The sequence below is a fragment of the Macrobrachium nipponense genome, chromosome 17, assembly GCF_015104395.2.
Source record: "Macrobrachium nipponense isolate FS-2020 chromosome 17, ASM1510439v2, whole genome shotgun sequence".
Classification (NCBI taxonomy): domain Eukaryota; kingdom Metazoa; phylum Arthropoda; class Malacostraca; order Decapoda; family Palaemonidae; genus Macrobrachium; species Macrobrachium nipponense.
In genome coordinates, this window is record NC_087210.1 from 31,746,095 (window position 1) to 31,770,094 (window position 24,000).

Here is a 24,000-nt window from a genome sequence, read left to right on the forward strand (position 1 = left end):
GCTAGCTGAGGAATGAAATCTCCCCAGATATTTGCCAAATTCGAATGTCAGACCTAATCTTTGGGGGGTGGGGGGCGGCGGGTTGGGGGGTTTATTTTCTAGTCACACTGTTGTGTTGTCTCCAAGCCGTTCAGAAATTCCTACCACATGCCTTGGGGTGGATCGTCTCCAAGGGGGAAGGGTTGTGTCCGGGAAGTCTAAAAAAAGAAGTGTTGAATAATATTGGTAACAATGATGACGTTGAAAATTTGAACTATATTGGAATAGCACTATTTAGAATGCGCTTAAATTCTGTTATGAATTGATGCATCGTCATGTTACAAGGATGTTCATTGTTATTTTTTGTGACTGAAATAGTTTTTGACTTGCTTATCAGTAGTGATACTTATACACGCACAGTTATCAGTAAACTATCTTGTTTTAGATGATGCAACCTTTGACAACGCTAATCTGCAGTTACCGCAACATTCGGTCCTTGAGCACCGAAGTGTAGATGAAGGGGGACGTTGGCACTCCTTGCCAGGCTATTCAAAGTTTGCCCTGCCCATCAGCAATAAGTCTGGTCGTTAAATACTTAGAAAATGCGGGGTAGTATTCAAAAGAAAAGTCATAGTTGCAGGTGGTTTTTTCAATGTTGAACTGGAGGATAAATGGTCAGTTTGAGAGGATGACTTTGCGAAAACAAAAGCGAGACGGTTTCATATATTTCGACTTCAAATAAAATAACTTTAAAATTGTGTTCTATAATATCAGTACTTAATTTTTTGCTTGGAAAAAGTAATTTGTAAGAAAAAGCAATTAAGTAAACGAAAGACGATATCCAAGAGCGTGCGTGCATATTTTGATCGAATTGGAATTGGTGGGAAAGAGGCTACAAAGAAAAATAGAGATTTCTATTGAAAGTCGTCTAAGTTGGTCTCTGATTCACGCCAGACACCTTTTTGTGTGTCTGAGAAAGATCATGATAAAGAAGGAGACGTTGGTGATGATGGTGATGATAATTGTGACGATGATAAGAAAAGTGAGATAAGAAAATTGCTATGATCTACATTGGTCCTTCACGGGAAAATCTGGTTGCCATCTTGCTATTTAACCTTCCCCCCCAAACTTTCCCTTGTCTGAGCAAAACACCCCCCCCCCATCTTGTCATCCTCTCACCTCCCATCCTTTGTCGGTTCTTAAAAACAGGTTAGCTTCGGAAAAATGTCGCCCCACCTACGTCACAAGACTGAAGAGAGAGAGAGAAATATCTACGAAACGTTTTTGGAGGAACAACCATGTTTAAAAAAATAAATAAATAAAGAGAGAGAGAGAGAGAGAGAGAGAGAGAGAGAGAGAGAGAGAGAGAGAGAGAGAGGGGGGGGGCAATATACGGTGGGCGGTCGTAATCAAGGGAAACCAGTGTGCAGTGCCGGCAGCCTTTTGCTTATCCCAAGTTTCATCCTTGGCGGTTCCCTAACCACTCCTTCCCCCCTCATCCTTCGCCTCCACTTGTCCTGAGGTGTCTGACTTTTGCAGAGTCTGCTTGCACCTGTGCTCGCACTTTGCATGTCCACTAACAAACATACGCGTATAATCGATGCAATTTTCTAAATATGACAACGTTTCTGCTGTAACACACACACACACACACACACACACACAACCACACACACACACACACACACCAAGGATCTGATATTTTCAGGAGTTACACATGCGAACATTCAAACACTTTTTTTTGCACCCAGATGGTATCACTCATGTCCGTATAAAACCGATGCTTAGGAACATAGTCAGTATATATATTGTGCATTCAGACATAGAAGTATCTAGTTAATAATGGCCGTTGTCCTATGTCTACCTGTTAAGGAGAATATGATAAAAAATTGAAGGATCCTGTACGGTTAGGATCTATCGATAGATGATTCGGATAAGCTCCTGTTATTTATGGATGTAATCACTGAAGTTTGATTAGTGATCGACGGCGGCAGCGGGGAGGAAATGTTATCGGGTAGGAAGCAGGGTTAGAGAAAGAATGCTTTACCTCCACCCCCCATCCCCCTCGTCCCACGAAAAAAAACCTTCACTTACCCTTGTAGAGGTCAGGGAAACCTTGCGCTAGGGAAATGGAGAGAGAGAGAGAGAGAGAGAGAGAGAGAGAGAAAGAGAGAAATTACAAATGATAATAATACTTTAGGAATTCGTTCATCATCCCTGAAAGGAACGTAGGGTTTTGAGAAGAGAGGTAGAGAATAAGGAAAACGTTTTTTCAAACGTATTTATCCACACAGGACAAAAACTATTACAGCAGTGTGTGTTGACTGTGTTTCAAAGTGGTCGAGAGAAGGGATATTTGGCGAACCATACAAAAATAGAAGAAGAAGAAGAAGAAGAAGAAGATGGGAGCACTAATCAGACGTGAAACATTGCAGTAGAATTCATCAGAGTGACGTTAAAAGTTCACCAGTAATGATGATTCATTAGACACGTGCAGTATTCTGTACGCAGTTCAAATTCCGACATACCTAGGAGCTGAACCTACTCTTTCAACTATATAGAAGTGCTACGACAACACCGCAGTGAGGCATACAAAAGGAAACGATACCCAGTGAGAAGTTAAGAACCACTCGATCTCAGAACACACCCATTTTCACTTGCCTTCGTTCCTTGGAAGAGTGATCACCTTGCACTCTTCCCACAACCTGGCAACAACATTCGCCAATTGACAACTTACTGTACTTCCTATTGGTGAGGGATAGAGGTCAAACGCTGAGAATGCAACGATTGTATGTGAACGGCTCATTTTCCCGTGCTATACGTGGTCTCACTCTCTCAATAACGGTAAGTTGTAGTTGAAGAGAGAGAGAGAGAGAAAGAGAGAGAGAGAGAGAGAGAGAGGTACTTCGTCAAAATATCTATCATCGTGTAATCGAAAACGGATGGTCCTTGGCGAGGTAATCCGTTCTCCGGGTGAAACCATTTATTCGATATTGTACTAAGTTATTTGCTCTTAACATCGGTTTGTGTGGAAGTGCTGCAGAGGTATAAGTATTTTTCCACTGAATCGGAATCGCGCTGGAGGAAGTTTGCATGATGTTAAAGTATATTACCTAGCGGACTATTGTTGTCACTCCTTGTGGTTCTGGATTTGCTGATCCAATTTGTATAGAGTAAATAGTCTGTCCCTGTGCTGACTTATTCAGATAGAAAATGAGAACAAATTTGATTGATGTTGAAGAAAAATTAAGGAATGAAAAGATAGAATAAAGAACGAAGAACTAAACGAAGTGCCAGACCCTAAGAATCATGTAGTTCCTATGTTGATAAACAAGAGAAAGTGATTCTTTTTTAATGTGCTACTCCCAGATGACAATGATTAGTCATGGGGGCCTAGTTGGAGTTCACTGGAGGGTGTGAGCTACCAGTATCGCCGGCAAGAACAACAAGAACGCTTTTGTGAGATTCTTCTGTTTTTTTTTTCTTGGTGGAGAAAGTGAAAAGGGATGATGAAGAAAAGTACGATTTGTGAAGGTATGATGGTGCGAAATGGGAAAAATTACGGTGGAAGAAAGTTTCGTTTGTGTATGGGAGAAGAAACTTTCATTATCATTGTCAATGTCTGACAAGGTGTAGTAGAACACACACACACACACACACATTTCTAGTTACACCTACCTGTTTCCGATTGGGTAACATTCCAGCATTCCAGGGATGTTGATTCTGAATATGATTCCAGTGGATGTTGAGGCATTTGATGCTGCAGTGCGTTCTTATGCCATGTGTTTTTTTTTTTTTTTTACTCTTATTTTGAATTTTCTTCTTGGGATGGAGAAAGTGACTTGTATACAATGAATGATTCCACTCTGAACTATTTATTGAAACATTTTATTAGTTACATAGTACACATATTCTGTCAGTCTTGGTTTTTATTTATTTATTTATTTATTTAATTGTTTTTGTTGCAGAGCATACATCAGTGCTTTCTTCTTATCCCTTTTCTTCTTCAGCGTCTGTCTGTCTGTCTGGCAGGACAGAGTGAAAGTGGTCTTTGCTCCTGTTGGGGCAAAGGCGACAACAGGCTGCTTCTCGGTGTTGCTTCTTATCGTCCGAATTCCTGAAATTGACGTCAGATGTTCCATAATCGTAACGTGCTCCTCCTCCTCCTCCTCCGCGTGTCGACTCTGACCAAACTGCTTTTTATCCTCTCTCTCTCTCTCTCTCTCTCTCTCTCTCTCTCTCTCTCTCTCTCCTCGAGTCTTTGTTCCGCTCCATATTTCTCTTGGTTTGTAATTTCCCGTCGATTATTTTGTAAATTGCCTTGAATGATTTTTCCATTCTGACTTCTCCGCAAGGATTTATAGACTTTGTCTGAGAAATATTGTTTTTTGCTTCTTCTTTTTTTTTTTTTTTTAAACCTCTTATTCACACGTCTTCATATCTCATGCGAAGCTTTCTCCTTGGCCGTGTGGCTCGTGTACATCTCAGGCACGTATTTATCTCACTTGTCTCCCGATCATTTGTCGCTCCCTGGGCATCTTTCCTTTCTCTCCCGTGTGCCATCTCACAGCTTCTTCGGGCATCTTACCACATCTCCTTTTTGGGATGTACATGAAGGCATTCCAGGCATCTCTCTCTCTCTCTCTCTCTCTCTCTCTCTCTCTCTCTCTCTCTCTCTCTCTCAGTTATACAGTTTTTTTGTGCGTGTAAAATTATAATCAGTGTTTCGTGGAACTTGTTTTTGTACGTTTTGTGTTTAAGAGTTATTTGTTGATGTTCCGCTTGGGAACATTATTGATAATATTTAAAAGCATTCATAATGATAATAATTAGGGCGAGTAAGAGGATGAAGAGGGTAAAATAATAAGAACATTGTCATGATGATGATATGATCATTATGATAATAAGAATAATTGTAACAGTAATGATGACGTAAGCCATAACGTGTCAGTGTTGACAATGCTTACTGTCAAAGAAGAGGTGAAATCAGTGATTGTTTTTTTTTCTACTTTATAGCGAGGATCATTCATTAACTTCGTTTGGAATCTATTTTACTTCATCCGCTTCTCTCTCTCTCTTTCTATACTCCTTTTCGATAGTCTACTTTTTCCCCCTCCCTCTGTCTACCTCTCCTCCTCCACCTATCCCATCTATCTGTCCCAATAGATAACTATGCCATTCTCAACGCTCTTTCCTTTTCCAACTCTCCTCTTTTCTCTTCCCTCTTTCTCCTTCCTCCTACTCCACCTCCCTTAGTCTCATCTTACATTGTCACCCCTCGCTCCGTTCTACGTCAACATCACTTGACATCTTCCCTCTCTTCATCTTTTAACTTTCCCCCCTCTCCCTCCTCCCATCTTCTTCTTCACCTTCTTCACCCTGTTACCGTAGTGAGCAGAACCGTTGCAATTGTATGCGCGTTCTTATGTAAGTGTTACTTGATTTGGCGATTTTATGCGCTGTAAGGAAGACTCATTTCTAGTACTTGGTTGTAAGTTCCACATTGGCCGAGTGCATTTCGCGCTCGGCTACCAATCCGGTGGTCCAAAGTTCGATTCTCGGCTCGGCCAACGCGGAACCAGAGGAATTTATTTCTGTGATAGAAAATTTGTTTCTCGATACAATGTGGTTCGGATCCCACAATAATGCCTGTAGGTCCGTGCTAGGCTAACCAATTGGTTCCTAGTCACGTAAAAATATCTAATCCTTCGGGCCAGCCCTAGGAGAGCTGTTGATCAGCTCAGTGGTCTGGTAAAACTAAGATATACTTAACTTAGTGCTTGGTTGTTGTGCTATGAATGGTTCCACTGCAATAGTGGTTAGTGTCGTTATTTGCCACTCGAATGTCGCGGGTTCGGTGTCTCCCCAAGGCTCTGTATCATGATCAGATGTTGCTGCTGTGTGGGGTCTGCGGTGGGAGGTTGACACAAACATTCTTTGGAAGCTTGAATATTAAGTCAATGGCATCGTGCTTGTTCCTTGTGAATAGGTTTCATCCACTGATATAATATAATAAAGATAATGAAATGTCGCACTGTCTGCTAAAAGTAGAATTATGATGAAGATATATGTAAATAAATTCACACACACACTTTGGTAAATAAAAACAACTGATAAACGAATTATTTTGAGGTTTCGAAGACAAGATTGCTGGCTTTGCCGTACCGCTATCTGTAATTTTGTTTGTTTTTATAGATCTGCTTAAGTAAGTTTCGATTTTGGATGAAATTCTTTAATTCGTCTCTGTTTGATGTTTGTTTTTGAAGTAAAAGTCATTGGGAAACAGAGAGAGAGAGAGAGAGAGAGAGAGAGAGAGAGGGGATATGATTTGCTGCGATTGTCTGTTTTTCTCTGGCTCCATACCCTCATTTTCACAGAGCAACGTGCATGATTGCGTTAGTGTAAATATCCTTTTTTTTATTTTATTTTCTAAACTTGACATGACTTTTCTTTGGTGAATATGTCATCCCTCTGCTTATCTGGAAAATTCCCTTCGGTTTCATCGGTTATTTAGAATAAAAATATGGGAAATAATCGCTATTCCACTCTAATCATTGGAGGGGAGTCTGAAACACATGGGCCAAATGCAGATGCAGACGCACACACACACACACGTGTTTGCGCACAAGTTTGTGTTGTTCTCACATTATACACTTCCATGGTTGCAAATAAACGAATGTAATCGCGTAGAACAGAAACATACATACGTAATACAATGGTGTAATGTAAATTAGGAGTGAATGAAGGCGAAAGATGTAACTGATGTGATAAATTGCTTTCGAAGTGGATATAGCCTATTAAGATTATTGAGAAGGCGAGAAATGTGGAAATATGTAGAAGTTACAAGGAGTTACAAGGTTTAGGATGTCTCAAAGACTTGTTAGTCCATCCGAGGAGACATCGTGTACTCACTTATCTGTAGGAGTAGGTTTTACTGTTCATTCACAGTGTCCTAATGATTTTATCTAGCTTTCTTTTGTTGTAAACACTGTTGCTGTTTACAACTTCTGGTGGAAGTAGTCAAAGGTTTGTTAACCTAAGTGGAAATTTTGTTTAGAGTCTTAAGAAGTCGCTCGACCACGTGGAGAGAATGGACGATGATAGCTCGGTGAAAATGAAGAATAATTGAGAAATGTTATGGGGAAGAAAGAGGAGAGGAAGACCAAGAAAGGCTTGGATAGGTGGTGTAAGATATTCATTGGAAAGGAAGGACCTGAACATTTGGAATTGCGAGAATGGTTGTTAGAAGATAGTTGTGGATGGCGCTCGGTATGCATAGACTAGGATTTGACGCGCGACCGATTCGCGATTCAGAAGTGAAATTGTGAATGTTTCAGTGACTGTTGTGTCGTGTTTGGAGCCGCTGCATTTAGGAGAAGCGGGTTAATGTTATTAAATGATATACATGGCCTTATTGAAGAGGTCGTCTTGCTTCATAATAAAGAATGGTAAATCGTGTCTTTTGTTAACGCGACTTTTATTTTTGTATTTCAGGGAGAGTCCATCAGTATCAATTACACTTGAGCAATTTTGGTAAATCTTATGAAAGAATCAGTTTATGTAGTCTGTTAAAATATGAGAGCCAGTCAAGCGAGTGGGATGAAGTTGGTTTTCTTACTGAGGACCTTCAAGAATTGTTACTCAAGTCGCATCCCGAGGTTTCACAGCAGAAATTAGGGAAGAGAAAGAGGGGGAGACAATGCTTTGCCAACTGTTATGGCAAACAAAGCCTCATGTTTACTTACAGAGGTTGGGTTGGGGGTGGGGGGGGGGGGGAAGGGGGGGGGGGGGGTAAGGGGGGGGGCGCCGTTATCTAGTTGTTGTCTCGTGTTTTCCCACAGATATTTGTCTGTTGAAAACCTCTTGTCTTCTCGTCATCCCATTGTGTTATTTTTTATTTCCAAGAGATGTTATTGGGGTTGAGGTAAAAGGTTAAAGATGAGTTGATCTCCCCTCCTCCTCCTGCTCCTCCTCCTCCTCTCCTGTTCCTCCTCCCTCCTGCCTCCCTTCCTCCTTTCCTTCCTTCCTTCCTTGCCTCCTCCTTCCTCCTCCTTGACACCAAAAAGGTGCAAATTGCTAGTTTTCCAGTGCTTATCCCATGAATTCTGATCTTTCTATGAGTTGTCGGCGTTTGTTTTGTCGGGTTTTATTAAGTGTTATTGTATAATTTCTATAGGTGTGGGAAATTCTCTCTCTCTCTCTCTCTCTCTCTCTCTGCTTCTGCACGTACGCAATGTGTATCGGACAGGGTGCGTTTGTAGAATATTAGTTAGAGAGAAAATGAATATCTGTCTACAGTAAGATCACTGCTTATACCCTTATCTAACGGAATCAGATAATGATGACTCAAATAAATAGTAATGAAGGACCATATGTTTACTATATACATTTGTATATGTCTACTCACACACACACACACACACACACACACACACACATATATATCTATATATATTTAGTTATATATTATAAGTATAATATTATATATACATAGATATATATAATTATATATATGCAATATAGGTAAATAAATAGTAAATAAATATAATATATATTAAGAATATTTAATGTATGTATAGTATATTAGTAGATATAGATAATATATATATTAATATATGTATATATTATATATATATATATATATATATATATATATATACTTATATATAATAATATAAACGTAAAATGCCCATATTGATATAACAAAGGGAGAACCCAGGAACGTTATATTTCAGGAGGTGTCGTTACCTCATCACAAATAACCGTAGATCTGGTAGCACTCGGGAAAAGCATTTATGCAACATGAAATGTCTAAATCGCAGACATTTACGGGATGTTGGGTACATTGGGTTTAGGCTTAACACCTTAATGAACCTTATATCCCTTAATTGCTTAAGATTGATAAATATGATCTCATTTGAATACTGCTCCTCTGTTACATTCAGTATAGAGTACCGAGTTCGCTCCTACGCCTTTCCGACCACGGGCTCATGGCCTCATTCTTCAATGTATTTTGCTACTTTGATGTTCTCCGGTTCGCTTTCCAATTTTCCATGTGTTTCTGCAACCTCATCCTTAAATCTTGTTTTTAACACTTATGTTATCTGAATTTTGTAGTTACCAAGAACCTCCCTTTCCTCACCGTTCAGTACAACAGCTTGTTTCAAGAATGTTAACACAAGCAATTTTATGATGGATAACAACATATATCTAATTCTTTTGATAACACCTGCCGTTGTTTTCACTCTGTATGTCAAGTAACAATCGCATTGAGTCATGATACTCTTGTCAAATGATCTCTTCAAGATTGAAAATGATGCTTTTCCTGCCGTTGTTGTTGTCTACCCTGGCATAAAGTTGCTTGGCGTATTTTCGGTATCCTCCTGTTAGGCTGTAGTTAATTATGAAACAATGCTCTCGCAAACTCATCTCTTTTAAATAAGCTTTTCCTGTTTGTATGGTGGGTGGCGGCCAAATTGAAAGCTTTCAGTCCTTACGAAGACTTTAGGGATGAGGTTGCTAGTCCCGTAGCTATTTCTTAACCCCGACTGATGGTGGTACCTATTCAAAGCAAGGTCGACTGATGGGCGACAGGCAAGGAATCGAACTATAGTCATCGCAAATTTGAGCCCATCGGTCTGCCAGTGAGTGAATTAATTATTATGTGTATGTGTTTGTGACTCTGCATCATCATTTGTATTGACAAACGTCTATCTTCATTTTCGCAAGATGTTATGATGTGCCACCTCTTTGTCGTTGTTTATAATTTCCTTCCTGTCACAGTTATAGGATTATTGTCTTCTGTAGGTGTGTGTTTTGTGTGCAGTCAGATTCGCTTATTTTGACAATTATATGTTTTAGTATTTTACTGTATGTTTACTTAAAAGCCTCTTCATTTGGCAGCTAATAAGTCAGATTTATGGTGGCAGCATCAAGTAAGAGTTATTAGTTATTATATTCTATGATAAGTTCAGTATTAGTAGTAGTAGTAGTAGTAGTATTTTATTTTATTATTATTTATATTATTTATTATTATTATAGTATTATTATTATTATTATTTATATTATTATTATTTTGATCGTATCCCTCGGGAAGCATATTTTCATTTAGATCTGAAGCTTGTAAGCCTTCATTTAATTATATATATATATATGATATATATATATCTATATATATATATATATATAATTATGATTATATATTATTATTTGTTTTTATTTATTTGGGTTTTTATTATTTTAATTTTTGATGTTATTTTCCTCGGGAAGCATTTCAATTAGGATTCTGAAGCTTGTAGCCTTCATCATATAATATATATATTATATTCATTATATATATATTTTCTATATATATAATATATATTAATATAATATATATTGAGAGATCATAAAAAGAGCATAGAGAGAGAGAGATGACGGGGATGAGAGCGGGGGGGGAGAGAGAGGGGGAGGGGGGGGGGGGAGACGAGAGAGAGAAGAGAGTGGAGAGGGCAAGGACTGAGACAGGGGACGGGCAGGGGAGCAGAGAGAGAGAGAGAGAGAGAGAGAGAGAGAGAGAGAGAGAGAGAGAGAGAGAGAGAGAGAGAGAGAGCTTTCGCTTTCGCTTTCATTGGCTGAAGTTTCCTTCTCTTCGCCCCGATGATTCACACGCGAGATGAACCATGATATTCCTCTGTCGTTGTTATGCCGTGTTTTGAAGCTTCGTCATTTGTTGTCATTTATAATACTGATTGTATGTTTTTGGCTCATTTGAAATACATGGCACTGCATGAGCTTGATAATTTAAAGGATTCTGTTGGCGTCATTTTTTTGTGCGAAAGCTAAGAGGACGGGCAGCTCAATTGCTCTTATCTTTCAAAAAGGCAAACCAGACGTGTAAACCGTTAGAGCGTGATCTAACGGTTATGTTGATTCAAGTTGAAGTATTTTAGTTTCTGTCATCGATTTCCATGCCTGATTTATTTCTGGGCGAGCGTCTATTGCCCTAATGAGGTATTTATATTCAGCAGTATTTCCTCTTCACCTTGGTATCGCTAACCACCTGCCCGAGTCCATGATCTTTCACCCAGCATCGTGACGCTGTTCGCGCGCTTCGCAATAAACCGCTCGACCTTCAGTGCTGAAAGATCTTGATTGGAAGCATCCATTAGAGAAAGCAGTAGTCTTCTCTCTCTCTCTCTCTCTATTTACCGGCTGTCTACTACGTTTTTTCGGATGTCATGCATTGGTTTCTTAGTTTCTTTTTGTGGAGAAATTTTTTTTTTCTTGACTTGGTTTGTCTTTTCGGAACTTATGGGCCATCTATCGACCGTAAAATAATGGCGACTGATACGACTTCAAAGAAAGGATACCGTTCTACATCTACTGGAAACACCATTCTCCTTCTCTCTCTCTCTCTCTCTCTTCTTTCTCTCTCTCTCTCTCTCTCTCTCTCTCGAATTTTATTTCGTTTCGGCTAATTCATGATCAATTTGGGTCTCTTGTATTGCAAGCCGGTGTTACTTTAATACCCCCCTTATGTTTTTAACTTGTTCTGGAGACACGATCTGTCGATCTCCCCTCCCCCCCTCCCCCCCAAGGGCGAGGTTGTCGATGTTAGGGTTGAGGTTGCAGGGAAAGTTGGACGAAGGCGCTCATTATTGCCTAGCGACACCGAGGAAAAACATGAAACCAGAAACATTCTCCATGGAAAGCAAAAATCGAAATTAGCTGTTTTAGCAGATAAGATGGTGCTTTTCTTGCTTTAAGGGAAGACAGGTTTTTATAATGGAAAACTTAAGATTTTTTTCTTGTTTTAACAGTTGCTGTGACCCTCTACATCTGGATATGAAAAATTAGTATTTTATCCAATTTTTTGTTTATTGTACTTGCTAGTTTGAACTGTTGTTCTGCATATTGTTGAACTTTATGATTTAGATCCGTTTGTTTTGAATTACTCTTGTAGTTATTTTGAGGTATAAAAGGTTTAGCCCAGTTTTCCTTCTTTAATAAAGGAAGTATGGACTTTTGATTAATAATGATAATGATATCGTATTAGAAAACGTTTTGACTATCCTAATTGTGTTACCCACGCCTTTTTTGTTGTAGATAGTCTCTCCCAGGGGAACTCCACACACACCTCAGCAAACAGGAATGGAATGGGTGGCCATAAGGAAAGTGTATCTAGGTGTAATAGAATTGAGCAGAAACTTAGAAGAAGATATTCAGTGATTTTTGCTGAACAGAAACTGATGAAAGTTTTTTTTTTTTTTCTAGAGATGTAACCCTTGTCACTCATTTTAATGAGCAGTCAAATGCCGGTATATTTTTCTTGCTTTGGGGTATGGATTACAGAGACTTATTTCCTGTTCCTACTGCTTTAATCATTTCGAAGCTTTATCTCTTAATTTTGAAACCTCTTCGTTGTCAAAATCAAATATTTATATTAAATCCTTTGTCAACTCTTTGTAAACTCAATGAATCCCCCTGTTAAAACAATTTTCACGGTATTGTCACAACATACAAAGACCACAATGTCTGTAGTTATGAGTTTATGTGGTTTCCAAAGTTGTTTCAGAACATCGTACTCAGCTGCTTGCTTTTTCATGGGGGTTCGCAACGGGAAGCCTGATCTTAACTGCCGAATCCTTGTTGTTCCCAGCACGGCTCTTGGCGTTTGCAAACAGGACCCCGGATGTTCTCTCCGAGACCCATGATGCTTTTAACAGGAACCTGGTGATCATCTCGGGGAGTCTTGCCCTTACTTATAAAGTCTCCCGTTGTTCCAACCGAGACCAGTGATGTTCTAAACTATACATGGTCTCATGTTCAATAACATTCATGGGTTCCACAACGGGAAACTCCTTCAGGTTTTCATGGAGGTCAGAGGTCTCTTTTATGTGAATTCTTATTTAAACAACCGATAATGAAACTTGATTTGACCAAGAAATTCATGAATTCTGGTGATTCATGTATTAATATCTCTGTGCATTTGACATTCAGTTCACCAAAATGAATCTTTTCATTTTGAGGTTTTCATAAGGTTTTGTAAAACTTTACAAATGCAAAGATTTGTGTACAATCAGTCACAAGTAAATAAGGGTTAATGTTTTCGGCATAGAAGAGTACAAACACTTGATTCGTTTATTAGAAAAATAATAGATTGTTGTTCTACGACTTCCGTTCTTCTTTCTCTGTACTGCCATTCTTTGGAATCTTCTGAGATCATTATCAATTCCCACCATTCTATCCATTTCATCCACTTAGACTTGTCAATGGAATGATATTACCCGTCCAGTAGGATCTATTTAAGCAACTTGAATGATCTATTCCCGTCGCCAAAATCTGAAATATCGAACTGTAAGATTTATCTAGAATATTGCTTCATTTGAGATGGAATGAAGGTTAGGTGGGGAGAATGAAATCAATATAGAAGCACAGTAAGTGGATTTCTCGGTTTTTTTTTTAATGTCTCATATCTGCCTTGAGTTCTCTCTCTCTCTCTTCTCTCTCTCTCTCTCTCCTCTCTCTCTCTCTCATAGTGGGTCTTGGCTTGATCTCTTATACCACCTTTCTAGCTCTGGGGGAAGAAACTTTCTCTCGCTGCCTCAGCCTTATTTTCCGTCTCCCGTCCTGGCTCATCCCACCCGCGGTACCACCTCGGACCCTTGTTCTTGTTCTTGTTTGCTACCCCTGTTCTCCTAGTTTTTGTCTTTCACACCTTTCTTATGCTTCCTTCATATTTTGGATATTCTCTTAATAATTTAGCATTCATAGTTTTTGTAATATATCTATCTGCGTCCAGTTCTCACAGGGCTTTTTGCGTTTTCGACTGAATTGTATATGTATGTATACTTAGTGTGTGTGTGTACAGTTGCGCTCGATATGGAAATTTATACGTACGCACAAGAACATGTGTTCCGCTGAGCAAAGTATCTGAAGATTAACAATTACAAAGACGTACTACACTTGGTTCCATGCTATGACGGGCGCCAGGGGCTAGAGGTCGATAGATAAGGTGGCTGGAGGAGGGATAGGCTGGGTATCTACTACTACGTGACCGTGGGATACTGGGGGGTGTGAACAGAGCGCTTAAGTAATTTACGTCCGGCCGCCACTTTCTCCTCGAGAATTTCAGGTAATAGTAGCGTCTCCTTCATCAGTAATTCTTCCTTATTACAGACAGCAGCCTTTGTAAAGAGGCGAGACACGTAAAAGGGGGGGGGGGGGGGGGGAGTTGTTGGCGTTGTATCAGTCAATTGGAATAGAAGACTTCCTGTTTTATCTCTGCTTCAGCTTTTGAGAATCGTACGGTATGAAGATGGATACCAGAATGTACTTGTGTATTAGATATGCAAAATTAGGATTAAAAATAGGATTAAAAATATACCGGCGAGATAAGTTTGATATTTGAGTTAGATTATGGAGAGCATTTTTACAGGTTGGAAAGGAGTACGAGATTCTGAATTGAATTTGAAAATGAAAGTGACTTGACTGAACGTCAACTCCAAAGAATGAAGAGGGGTGCAAATGATGGCCTGTCCGGCCTGGGTCAATTGTTCAGAAGGAATCGCATTCATCTCGATGAAGCTCCAGCGACGCCGCTTAGTGCCATGACCTGTGTCATGAATGTGATCTCTTCCCCTCCCCATTCTTCTCTCCTGGGCTCCATTGTGACGCTGTCGAAGATGAATCAGTGTTTTGAGGTTGAATGCAGCGAAGTAGTAATGTCTTATGCCAGGGGTTGCGTAAGGGGAGTATGGCGAGACTAGGAATCATTTGAATGGCTCCTACGCTGATGTCGTTAATCATTTTTCTTCTATGATAGGCTGAATTTCATTTGTCTGTGATGTATTCTTAGTCCTTTTTGGCATTTTAAAAAGTGATTTACCATGCAATGGTATTTTAAATGCAAGCCTTTTAAAATGAGCACATCCTAGATGCCTTGTTTTCATCGTGAGAGGCGAATTCCACTGGTGTTGGTTCAGTCCTCAAATGTTTTGTTACTGCAGTAATTAATATGTTGGTAATTAAACCCCAGATGCTTGTATTTTGTACGACTGATCCAAAACCATGCCTTACATATAATAAGGTAAAATATATATTAATGTACATATTGCTTACAACGTTGTGTCAATACGATCGTTTAGTTTTTTGATGGGACTAATGACCATTTGTAGTCTAGGCTATGTGACGTCTATTTTTTATGCAGAAGAGAAAGGGAAGGTAAAAGATTTTGGTGTGAAAGATCGTTCATGGAACGGATTGAATGCTTGTCCACGTTCTTTCTTCTCTCGTTTTGTCTTGACCATATTTTCATCCTTCATTTTGCACTTTTGTTTTCTTTTTTCTCACTTACTTTGTGCGTTAATTTCCTATTTTACCGTTCTTTTGATTAAAGTTCTTTTGTGTGAACGTTCCCATTACCTGGTTTATGTCCTTTTACTAATCTATGAATCATTTGTATTACTTTATTTTTTTATTTTTTAAATAATTATTTTTTATTTATCTTCTATTACTACTGAAGATGCTACACCGTGTCTGACATGGGAGATTCCACTTTCTTCTCTGCTGTTCTTAAATTATGTATAATATCCAATTTAGCCCTTCGTTGCATCTCAACTTGTGTTGTTTATATATAAAGGGCATTCTGACACGGACGACCGTCCTTCACATTCCTGGAACATCTGGTTGAGTTCTCTCTCACATCGATATATTACAGTAATGAAGGCAAATGGACCCTTCCTACCTAAGCTTAGGAATGCGCGCCAATAAAGACGCTGAATTTTTTTTTTTTTTTTTTTTTTATGAAGCGCGTTAGTCTTAATTCTAGTCTCAGATATCAGATGAAATATAAAAACTCCAGTCAGCCCCCCCCCTCCCCCCCTCCTCTCTCTCTCTCTCTCTGGTATGTATATACGTATTATATATATACATTTAAATATAATATATATATATATATATATATATATATATATATATATATATATATATATATATATATAGCGTGTGCGTGCGTGCGTGTGTGTGTGTGTTAAGGTAAAAGCCACGAAGGATAGTGGCTTTTGTCTTTATTTTTGGTGATTCAGTTATATTTGTACACGTTATAATATAGTATATATAAATATATATATATATATATATATATATAATATTATGCTGTGTATGTATATATATATAATATATATATATATATATATATTAAAATATATGCATATATATATATTAGTATGTATATATATATGTAATGTATGTGTATATATATATATATATATATATATATATATATACATATACATATATGTATACATATTTATTTATTTATTTATTTATTTATTATATGAGACTGGCGAGGTAGTGAAAATAAAGTGTATCCATACGTGAATCCTTTTCGCTTTATGTTTCCCAAACGACCGGTCTGTCCTTCAGGGATTCAAATCTTATTCCGAACACGTCTTATCCCACCCAGGTCACCGGACGAGTAATACGGTTGAATGTTTCTAAGAAGATGCTAAACTGACGATGATGGGGATGATATTACCTCTGGCTGTAGATGGAAAATCGGGATTTTTCCTACGCCTTTTGTCGATTGAATTATTCCCTAAGAAGACGATCAGGAACTGTTTTTTCATAAATTATATTTCTTTCTCGAATTTTCTTTAAATTTCGCAAAAAAGAAAAAAAATCTGAATTAGGAAAATCCGCAATAAAACTGATAATCTGTTTAGCATGGTACTATAGCCTATGTATTATGTGGTCGTGTTTATGTAGACTACATGGGAGTGTGTATTTATGTTGTTTGCATGTGTACAAAAGGAGATTCATTGAATTCCAGTGTAGCCTTTATCGACAGAACATGCAACTTCTTTCATTCCAAAGGGTCAGACATTTCTCTTTTGATGCACAACCGCTGTCAGCGGGTTTTTCGATATTGGTATTAAAATGGGTTTGTTTTTTCTGCGGATTTGGTTGAGTTTGCGAATATGAGGTCATGGATCGAGAAAAGTTACCTGTGTGACATTGGAACGTCGATATACTGATACGATTGAAATTTCTTTGGTCGAATGTAATACGTCAGTACCAGAGGTTTTCGTTCCCTTTGCTGTAAAGCTCTAGAGTCTAGACCTTCCTCCTTCCTGCTTGTTTTCCTTGGTACCGGTTTTGACTAATTCTGCGCACAGTTATACAACTTGTCGTGACGAGTTTGTTGTTGACCTCTAAGAATTTTGAGTTATGAGCGTGTTTATGGTATATTCAAGCAGGTCAATACGGTTCATGGTTGCTGAGTTGTGCAAACAAGTGTCTAGGTGGCTTATGTTTCGTGATTTTGTAAGTCTGCCAAGCATCGTGAATCTTCAAAACTGCAAGACATGCCTCGGAAATTACTTTTGAGAAATTCATTTTAGGAGAATTTTAAAATAAGACTTTGTTTATATGTGATTGAGGTGCAGTTAGTCTTTTATATGTGAAATTCATAGTTGGAAATTGGACAGGTTTTGCATCGGCATGAACCGAATGATAGAGATAGTGTTATTTGAAGGAAAATGTCTAGTCTGGAACTCATGAGGAATTCGCGTTCAATTAAAATTCTGGCAGAACTCGTTATATTGTTATTTTACATCTTTCCATTCACTGCTAAGTTGTGGGATGATCACTGAGCTTTTGAATTCGCAAAGTTATATCTTGTTCGAGGCTGGTCTGTTTCTTTCTTCGTGTGTAGCCTCCCTACGGCTGTTTCGCTGAGGTTAAGTAAAGGTATGAAGCTGCTTGCAGCGCCAATCGTCTCGGAAACAAACAGTCACAAAACCTGAAGTTTATTTGTATGGAATGAGCAGAGGCTGGCGTTCATTGGTGATCTTTTGTAGAGATAAGATTCCAGTGTGGCAGTTCAGGGAAAAGAAAACTAATAAGCAAAGGGAAATGAGAGAGACTCTCCCAAGGAATTTGATAAAGAGGAGAATGGCATGCAGAACGTGGGTGTAACAGACCGGCAAGACCATATTAGCCCGAGAGAGAGAGAGAGAGAGAGAGAGAGAGAGAGAGAGAGAGAGAGAGAGAGAGAGAGAGAGAACTCTCGGCTGAGAAGAAAAAGCAGCGCTACAAGGTATTGATTTACAAACGCTGCAATTTCCTTTTATATTTTTTCGCTCTTACTGCCATTACACTCCAGTTTAGTTGCCACTCCGCTCTCGTGGTAATCTTGTTTAGTTTGCAAACTTTCACAACCGTGGAACGTGTCGCTGGAACTGCTTTTCCACCGAAGAAAGTCGTTTCAAATAAATGGAGCTGTCAGCTCTTTCACAGCAGAGTCAGTGCGGCTCACTCGAGAATAATGTTATTACAATCGAATCCGTCATTTCTGTACATTCTTATGGGGCATCAGTTTTTTTTATAAGATATGTGGATAGATATTCCATTCGAAAAACTTGAGGCTGTTCGTAAAATAGTTTATTCACCCGAAGATGCATAATTATCATTGAGTGAGCGGCTGGCCTGTCACTCGAAGCTACATTGTCATCAGACTCGGAGAGGCTTAGTCATCTCACCTTAAAAGCTATATTCACCTTCCTGTAAAAAAAGGTGTCCCTGTACGAATTTCACCCGAAGACCTAAAGCTATTTCACTCAAATAACTGTTATTTCTTAGGAGATTATAGTTACTTATATTGGAGAGGTATATTAATTTCAGTTAAGGAGATGTAGTCTTTTTAGTCGAAGAAATATTGATAATTTTGTTTATGAATGTATAAAGAATGGTCATTTCACTCGACAAAATATAGTTCTGCTGTCATGTTTAGTTCTACTGTCTAAGCGAAATATATCAGCTTCTCACAGAAGCACCGTAAATTCCAAGTCAGTAAAGATTGGAAGTGGTAGATAAATAATAAAACTGAAGAAATTGATCAGCCTGATGAGCCGCTTCTTTCCAAAATTCATTTGGGTAAACTGAGACCTTGGCATTGATATGCAGTGCGTATAGTTTGTTTGGTCGATTGATTATCTTACGATGTCTGGGATGTAGTTCATACAAAGCAATGACGATTTTAGCTGATTTTGAAAATCTGTAATTAAGAATATCCTTTACGGAAGTCAGATACATGAAATGGGCTCATTGACTGAGATATAGTTGGCCAAATCGTAGTAGTGAGTAGCTTTTTTTTTTCTTTTCTCTTTAATTTGAGTCAAGTTGGTTCACATTTGAGGATAAAAAAAAATGTTTGTAAAAAGCTGGAGTGACGGGAACTAAAACATGAATTTAGGAATGCAGCTTAGGTCTGTGATTTAAGAAATATGAAAGAAGTTGTTCGGATGGTAGATGGCCTACACAATAGAAAGGACTCCGCACACAACCAGGCTGTTCACGTATTTTAAAGGATTTAATTATCAGTTAATAAATGCGATCTGTGTAATACAAATTCAGACTTAAATATTTGTTCAATCTATTACCTAGAGGCTGAACTCTCAACATTTAGGCATTCGTGGAAGTCATGATTGCTTTATGTTGCGGCGTTGAAATCTCCTTGGAATTTACTTTTAAGTGTATTTCTGAAAAAGGCTGATTAGTACTGAACTCGTGCATTTAGCTATTCGTGGAAGGCACTGATTGGTTTCTGTTGCTGCGTTGAAATCTCCGTGGAATTCACTTTTCGTTTATTCATATTCTTCAGTATTTCTTATCTTTGTTTATTATTATTATTATTATTTTTTTTATTTGGGGGGCGGGGGGCGTTTAATAGACAATTTTCGCTTTTCAACATTTTTTTTTTCGTGCAGTACAGAAAAACCAGAAAAAAAGTATACATTCCATGTAAGCACCGTTGATTAAGGAAATGGCAGTATCTCATGAGAGAGAGAGAGAGAGAGAGAGAGAGAGAGAGAGAGAGAGAGAGAGAGAGAGAGAGACTTTATATAATAGAGCTTCCATATAACAGTACAGCCAATAGTTCTCGAATAAAGGGACGCAAAAGAAAATAATATCCGCTCCCTTCCGGACCAGGTTTCATAGGGTGTATGAATGACCCGTCTTCCTTCCTCATACCTCGTTAGGGTCATTGTGACCAGAGACTTTATTTAATTTAGGAGTCCCTTAGGTGGTTGGCTGGCTGCCTGGTTGACCTCGCTCACGTGCGACCCCGAAAAACTGGCAGCTTCTTAATATCTGCCCCTCGATGCATGACGGGATAGAGCCAGCTTTGAACGCATTCTTACTCCAGTTCCTGGTTGGATTTTCTTCTTCTTCTTCTTATGTATTGAGACGTTCGTCGCTTCCCGAATAGGTTTAGTTTGTGTTATTTTGGGATTATACCTGGTTTTGCACTGCTCGTTGCTGTTTTTTATGGTTGAATGTTTATGGTTACATATACTCATATTCGTTTTTTGTCTTTTATTTTATGGATGCATTAGTTTATTTTATTTTGATCACTACTTTATTACTTATATGTGCAGGAGTTACACTTTTGTAATCAATATGCACTCAAAAGTTGTTCGTTATATGAGCCCTGATTTCAAATTATGTTCAATTTTTTATGTATTATAAATTCACTGATCTATTTACCCAATACTTCCTGTCTTGCATTTAATTTTCTTGCTTTTGCACTTACCAAAACGTCTTTCCTGTTGGTTTGCCTTTGAATTCTTCTTGTATTTTGTTGCTTTCTTTTTTTGTAGCCTTTTTTTCGTCCGGGCGGTTTCTCTCGTCTTATTCATGCTCGGCTCTTGTATTAGTGATGTGCTTTTCATTTGACTGTCGTTTTTATGCTTGATTAATTGTAAGAACCACACGGTTCAGTATTAATAAAGTTAATTCGTTTCACCACTTATAAAAGGTAAGGAATTTATCTCTCATTAATTCAGTAAACTTCAGGCTTTGTAAATAATACGAGTTGCAGCTCGATAAACTTGTATCAGATGGAAATATAAGCGCAAAGCTTATGTTTCCATCTGAAGCGACTATGTGGACTCTGGACAGATGTAATATAAAGCAAAATTGTAGTTATATATATATGTATATATATATATATATATATATATATATATATATATATATGTATGTATGTATGTATGTATGTAGTATGTATATACGTATATATTAATATATATATACACATATATACATATAAATAAATAAATCAATAAATAGATTTATATATTTGTATTTATATTTATATTTATAAAAGGTAGGTAGTCTTGTTGGACCAGATTTTACCAAACTTACCTTGGGCTTTATTCGTCCTGTATCATTGTCATCACAGTCTCACTTGCAACTGTAATTGTTTTACCCTGTAATCGGTGTATACACGCGATGAAGGTAAAATAGCTATGACGCACAGTACTAGCGTGGTCTGGTGGTGGTGTAAGAAAAGTTGACGAGATCAGGGTAAAACAAATCTGACATGGCATCTGATGGGAGTTTTCCTTTAATGTGGAGATTTGTGTGTGTGTGTGTGTGTGTGCGTGCGTGCGTGTGCGTGGTGTCAAGCCATTCTTATTGTTGACTAGAATTTTAAGTTATATGGTATGCTTCAAAGCCTCGAGTGAAGATGGATATTAAATTTCACGGTCGATTTGCAAGTTAATCATAAATACTTAAGGCTATTACTTATGTTTTCACCGATATTCTCTACAGTTTCAAGCATTTTGCTATTTGATCAGATCATCAATTTACAAGTGGTTTATTCTGTGTATCTTTATTAAGCGAAATTCGAACATTATTTTAATCTCCAATTTTTTAATATCCTCTAGTGTTAACTAGAAACTTTTAACATTTAATAGTGTGCATCAAGTAACTCATTACTTGTGTGTGTGTGCGTTTATTAAAAAAAAAAAAAACCTTGGATGTATGCTGTCTCGTCTTGAACATGTGGAAAAGCAAGAAGCTTCATTGTGAATTTCATTTGATGATTCATGGAAAATCGACCGTAGACTAGGGACTACTACTCTTAAAGTTTGGGTTTTATGTAGTTTTGATGAAGTAAATAGAGGTATTTCAGCATAAACACTTTGAATTTTTTTTTAATTATTTATATAAGATTGTGTGTGTGTGTAAATTGACAGGAAGTATTGATTCGCGTTAGTAAACTTGTAATAAGCATGAAATTACAATTTTCGTGATTGATTTGAAATCGGCATAGATTAATAGATTTTGCAAATCTTTCAAGTTGGCAAATAGGTTAGTGGTACCAGTGGATGTATAACTTATTAGATTTTGTTCCCGTTACTTATAATGTGAATATTAACTTCTTTTGACGATTTCACGAAAAGTTAACATTTTTGATTAAGGGATTCATGAATTTCAAAATATTTTACAGCCGATTTCGTTAGGTTTATTTTTTGTCTTCAGAGATTTTGTGTAATCATTGTTTGCTCCCTGATTGCTTGGGGTTTTGAACTTGTGAGTGAAATTTGTGAAAATTAGTTGTTTTTCTGGGGGAACGAACTTTTATTTAAAAAAAACTAAATACATGGGTATGTAAAACTTTTTGTTTTTGCAGCGACATTTTTAAATTAAGAGTTCATTTGCACTTCTATATATTGGCTGAACACTTCAAAAACGTTAGATATGATTGATATCAAATGAAAACTAATATTTATGTATGGAGAGTAGTGGTTTCTTGTACATCAGCACTAATACAAGGAAACCAACGAGAAAGGAGTTATCAATCAAGGTGGTCTACCCATTACCCTTGTTTTTTCTCAGATTCTTTTTTACTTTTTCTTTCATTCACTAATGTGGCTGTCACCAAAAAAGTAAAAAAAAGTAGTAACTGTTCTTACCTTTGAAGGTTACTAGGCATGGCGTTGTTTTTGTGTTTCTCTGTACTGAGGATTTTTGTTTGATCTTACACTTTCGTCTTTAGTTTTGTCTTTCGTTTCACTTTGAATTCTCTCTTCCTCCGTTTAACGTACTTGTCACATTTTATAAGAATTCTTTGTCCTCGTTTTATATCCTTTTGGCTTACATCTTAGGGTTCCTTGAATAGACAGTCAGACAGTTTTGTTCATGTTAAATATTGCTCATTTCACTAACGATTGAACCTAGATCATAGGTAAACTTCTTCACAAAACAAAGTTTTAGTTCTTTATCGAGTGTCCTTTCGGTAGAAATGGTATGTGATCGAAGCCCGTTTCGGCTGGTGCCAGTCGAAGTCCTGTGAGCGTGTGGTGGCTTGAGGGTGGAAGTCGTGCCAGAGATACACGTGCGCTTATCGGGACGCTCCAACTTGCACTGGCTCAGACCTCGAGACGGTCCAGGTTACCTGTCGTAGTCCAGAGGCTCAGTTTTGCTGGGTGGCTGCTGGCTGGTTACCGGCCTGCCTGCTTCTCACACCTCCCTGCATCCTGGCACAGTGGGGAGGAGGTTACCAATGCTGCGACTCTCTCTCTCTCTCTCTCTCTCTCTCTCTAATATTGCTTTTGTCTCATGTTTTGTTTTGATTGATTTTCTCAAAATGTTTGTTTTTTAATTTAATTTCATTCTCTCTCTCTCTCTCTCTCTCTCTCTCTCTCTCTCTCTCTCTCTCTCTCTCTCTCTCTCTCTCAGATGCCTATTGCTCTCGTGTTCTCTTTTGGGTGATTCTCTCAGTATGGATATTTTTTTAATGTTTCGTCTCATCGTCCTCTCTCTCTCTCTCTCTCTCTCAGATGCCTCTTGCTCTGGTGATTTCTTTTTCGTGATCCTCTCTGTAAGGTTATTTTTTAATGTTCATTTCATCTCTCTCTCTCTCTCTCTCTCTCTCTCTCTCTCTCTCTCTCTCTCTCATGGACGTTTAAGAAGTGTGTTTACCCTTTCCCGAGTTAGACTGATTATTGTGGGCGGTTACCCATTAATATTTCTCACCGACTGAGGCACAAATGTGTGGTCTGTGATGGAGGATTCTTAGTGATGAATCATGACAGGTTAGGTTAACGAGTTTCCATTTTACCAGTGCTATTATTTCGTTAGTTTGGATATTTCAATGCTTAAGAAATCTTGGAATTTCTTTATATTAACGCGGAGTGATGGCCTTTTTGTTTGAATGATGTTTTATTTCAATTTCTTTTGGAG

General features: G+C 38.0%; 2 protein-coding genes across 2 annotated transcripts in view; one reads left to right on the top strand and one right to left on the bottom strand.

Moving 5' to 3' along the window:
• LOC135196166 (mucin-2-like) overlaps positions 1-23,253 on the bottom strand; it is a 58,643-nt gene extending 35,390 nt beyond the window's left edge. Inside the window, exon 1 of the mRNA XM_064222742.1 lies at positions 22,731-23,253. Within this exon, the coding sequence (XP_064078812.1) occupies positions 22,731-22,750 (20 nt within the window). The 5' untranslated portion in view covers positions 22,751-23,253. The remainder of the gene's footprint in view (positions 1-22,730) is intronic.
• Positions 1-24,000, top strand: part of LOC135196168 (NBAS subunit of NRZ tethering complex-like) — a 668,624-nt gene that overhangs the window by 153,216 nt on the left and 491,408 nt on the right. The window lies entirely within an intron of this gene.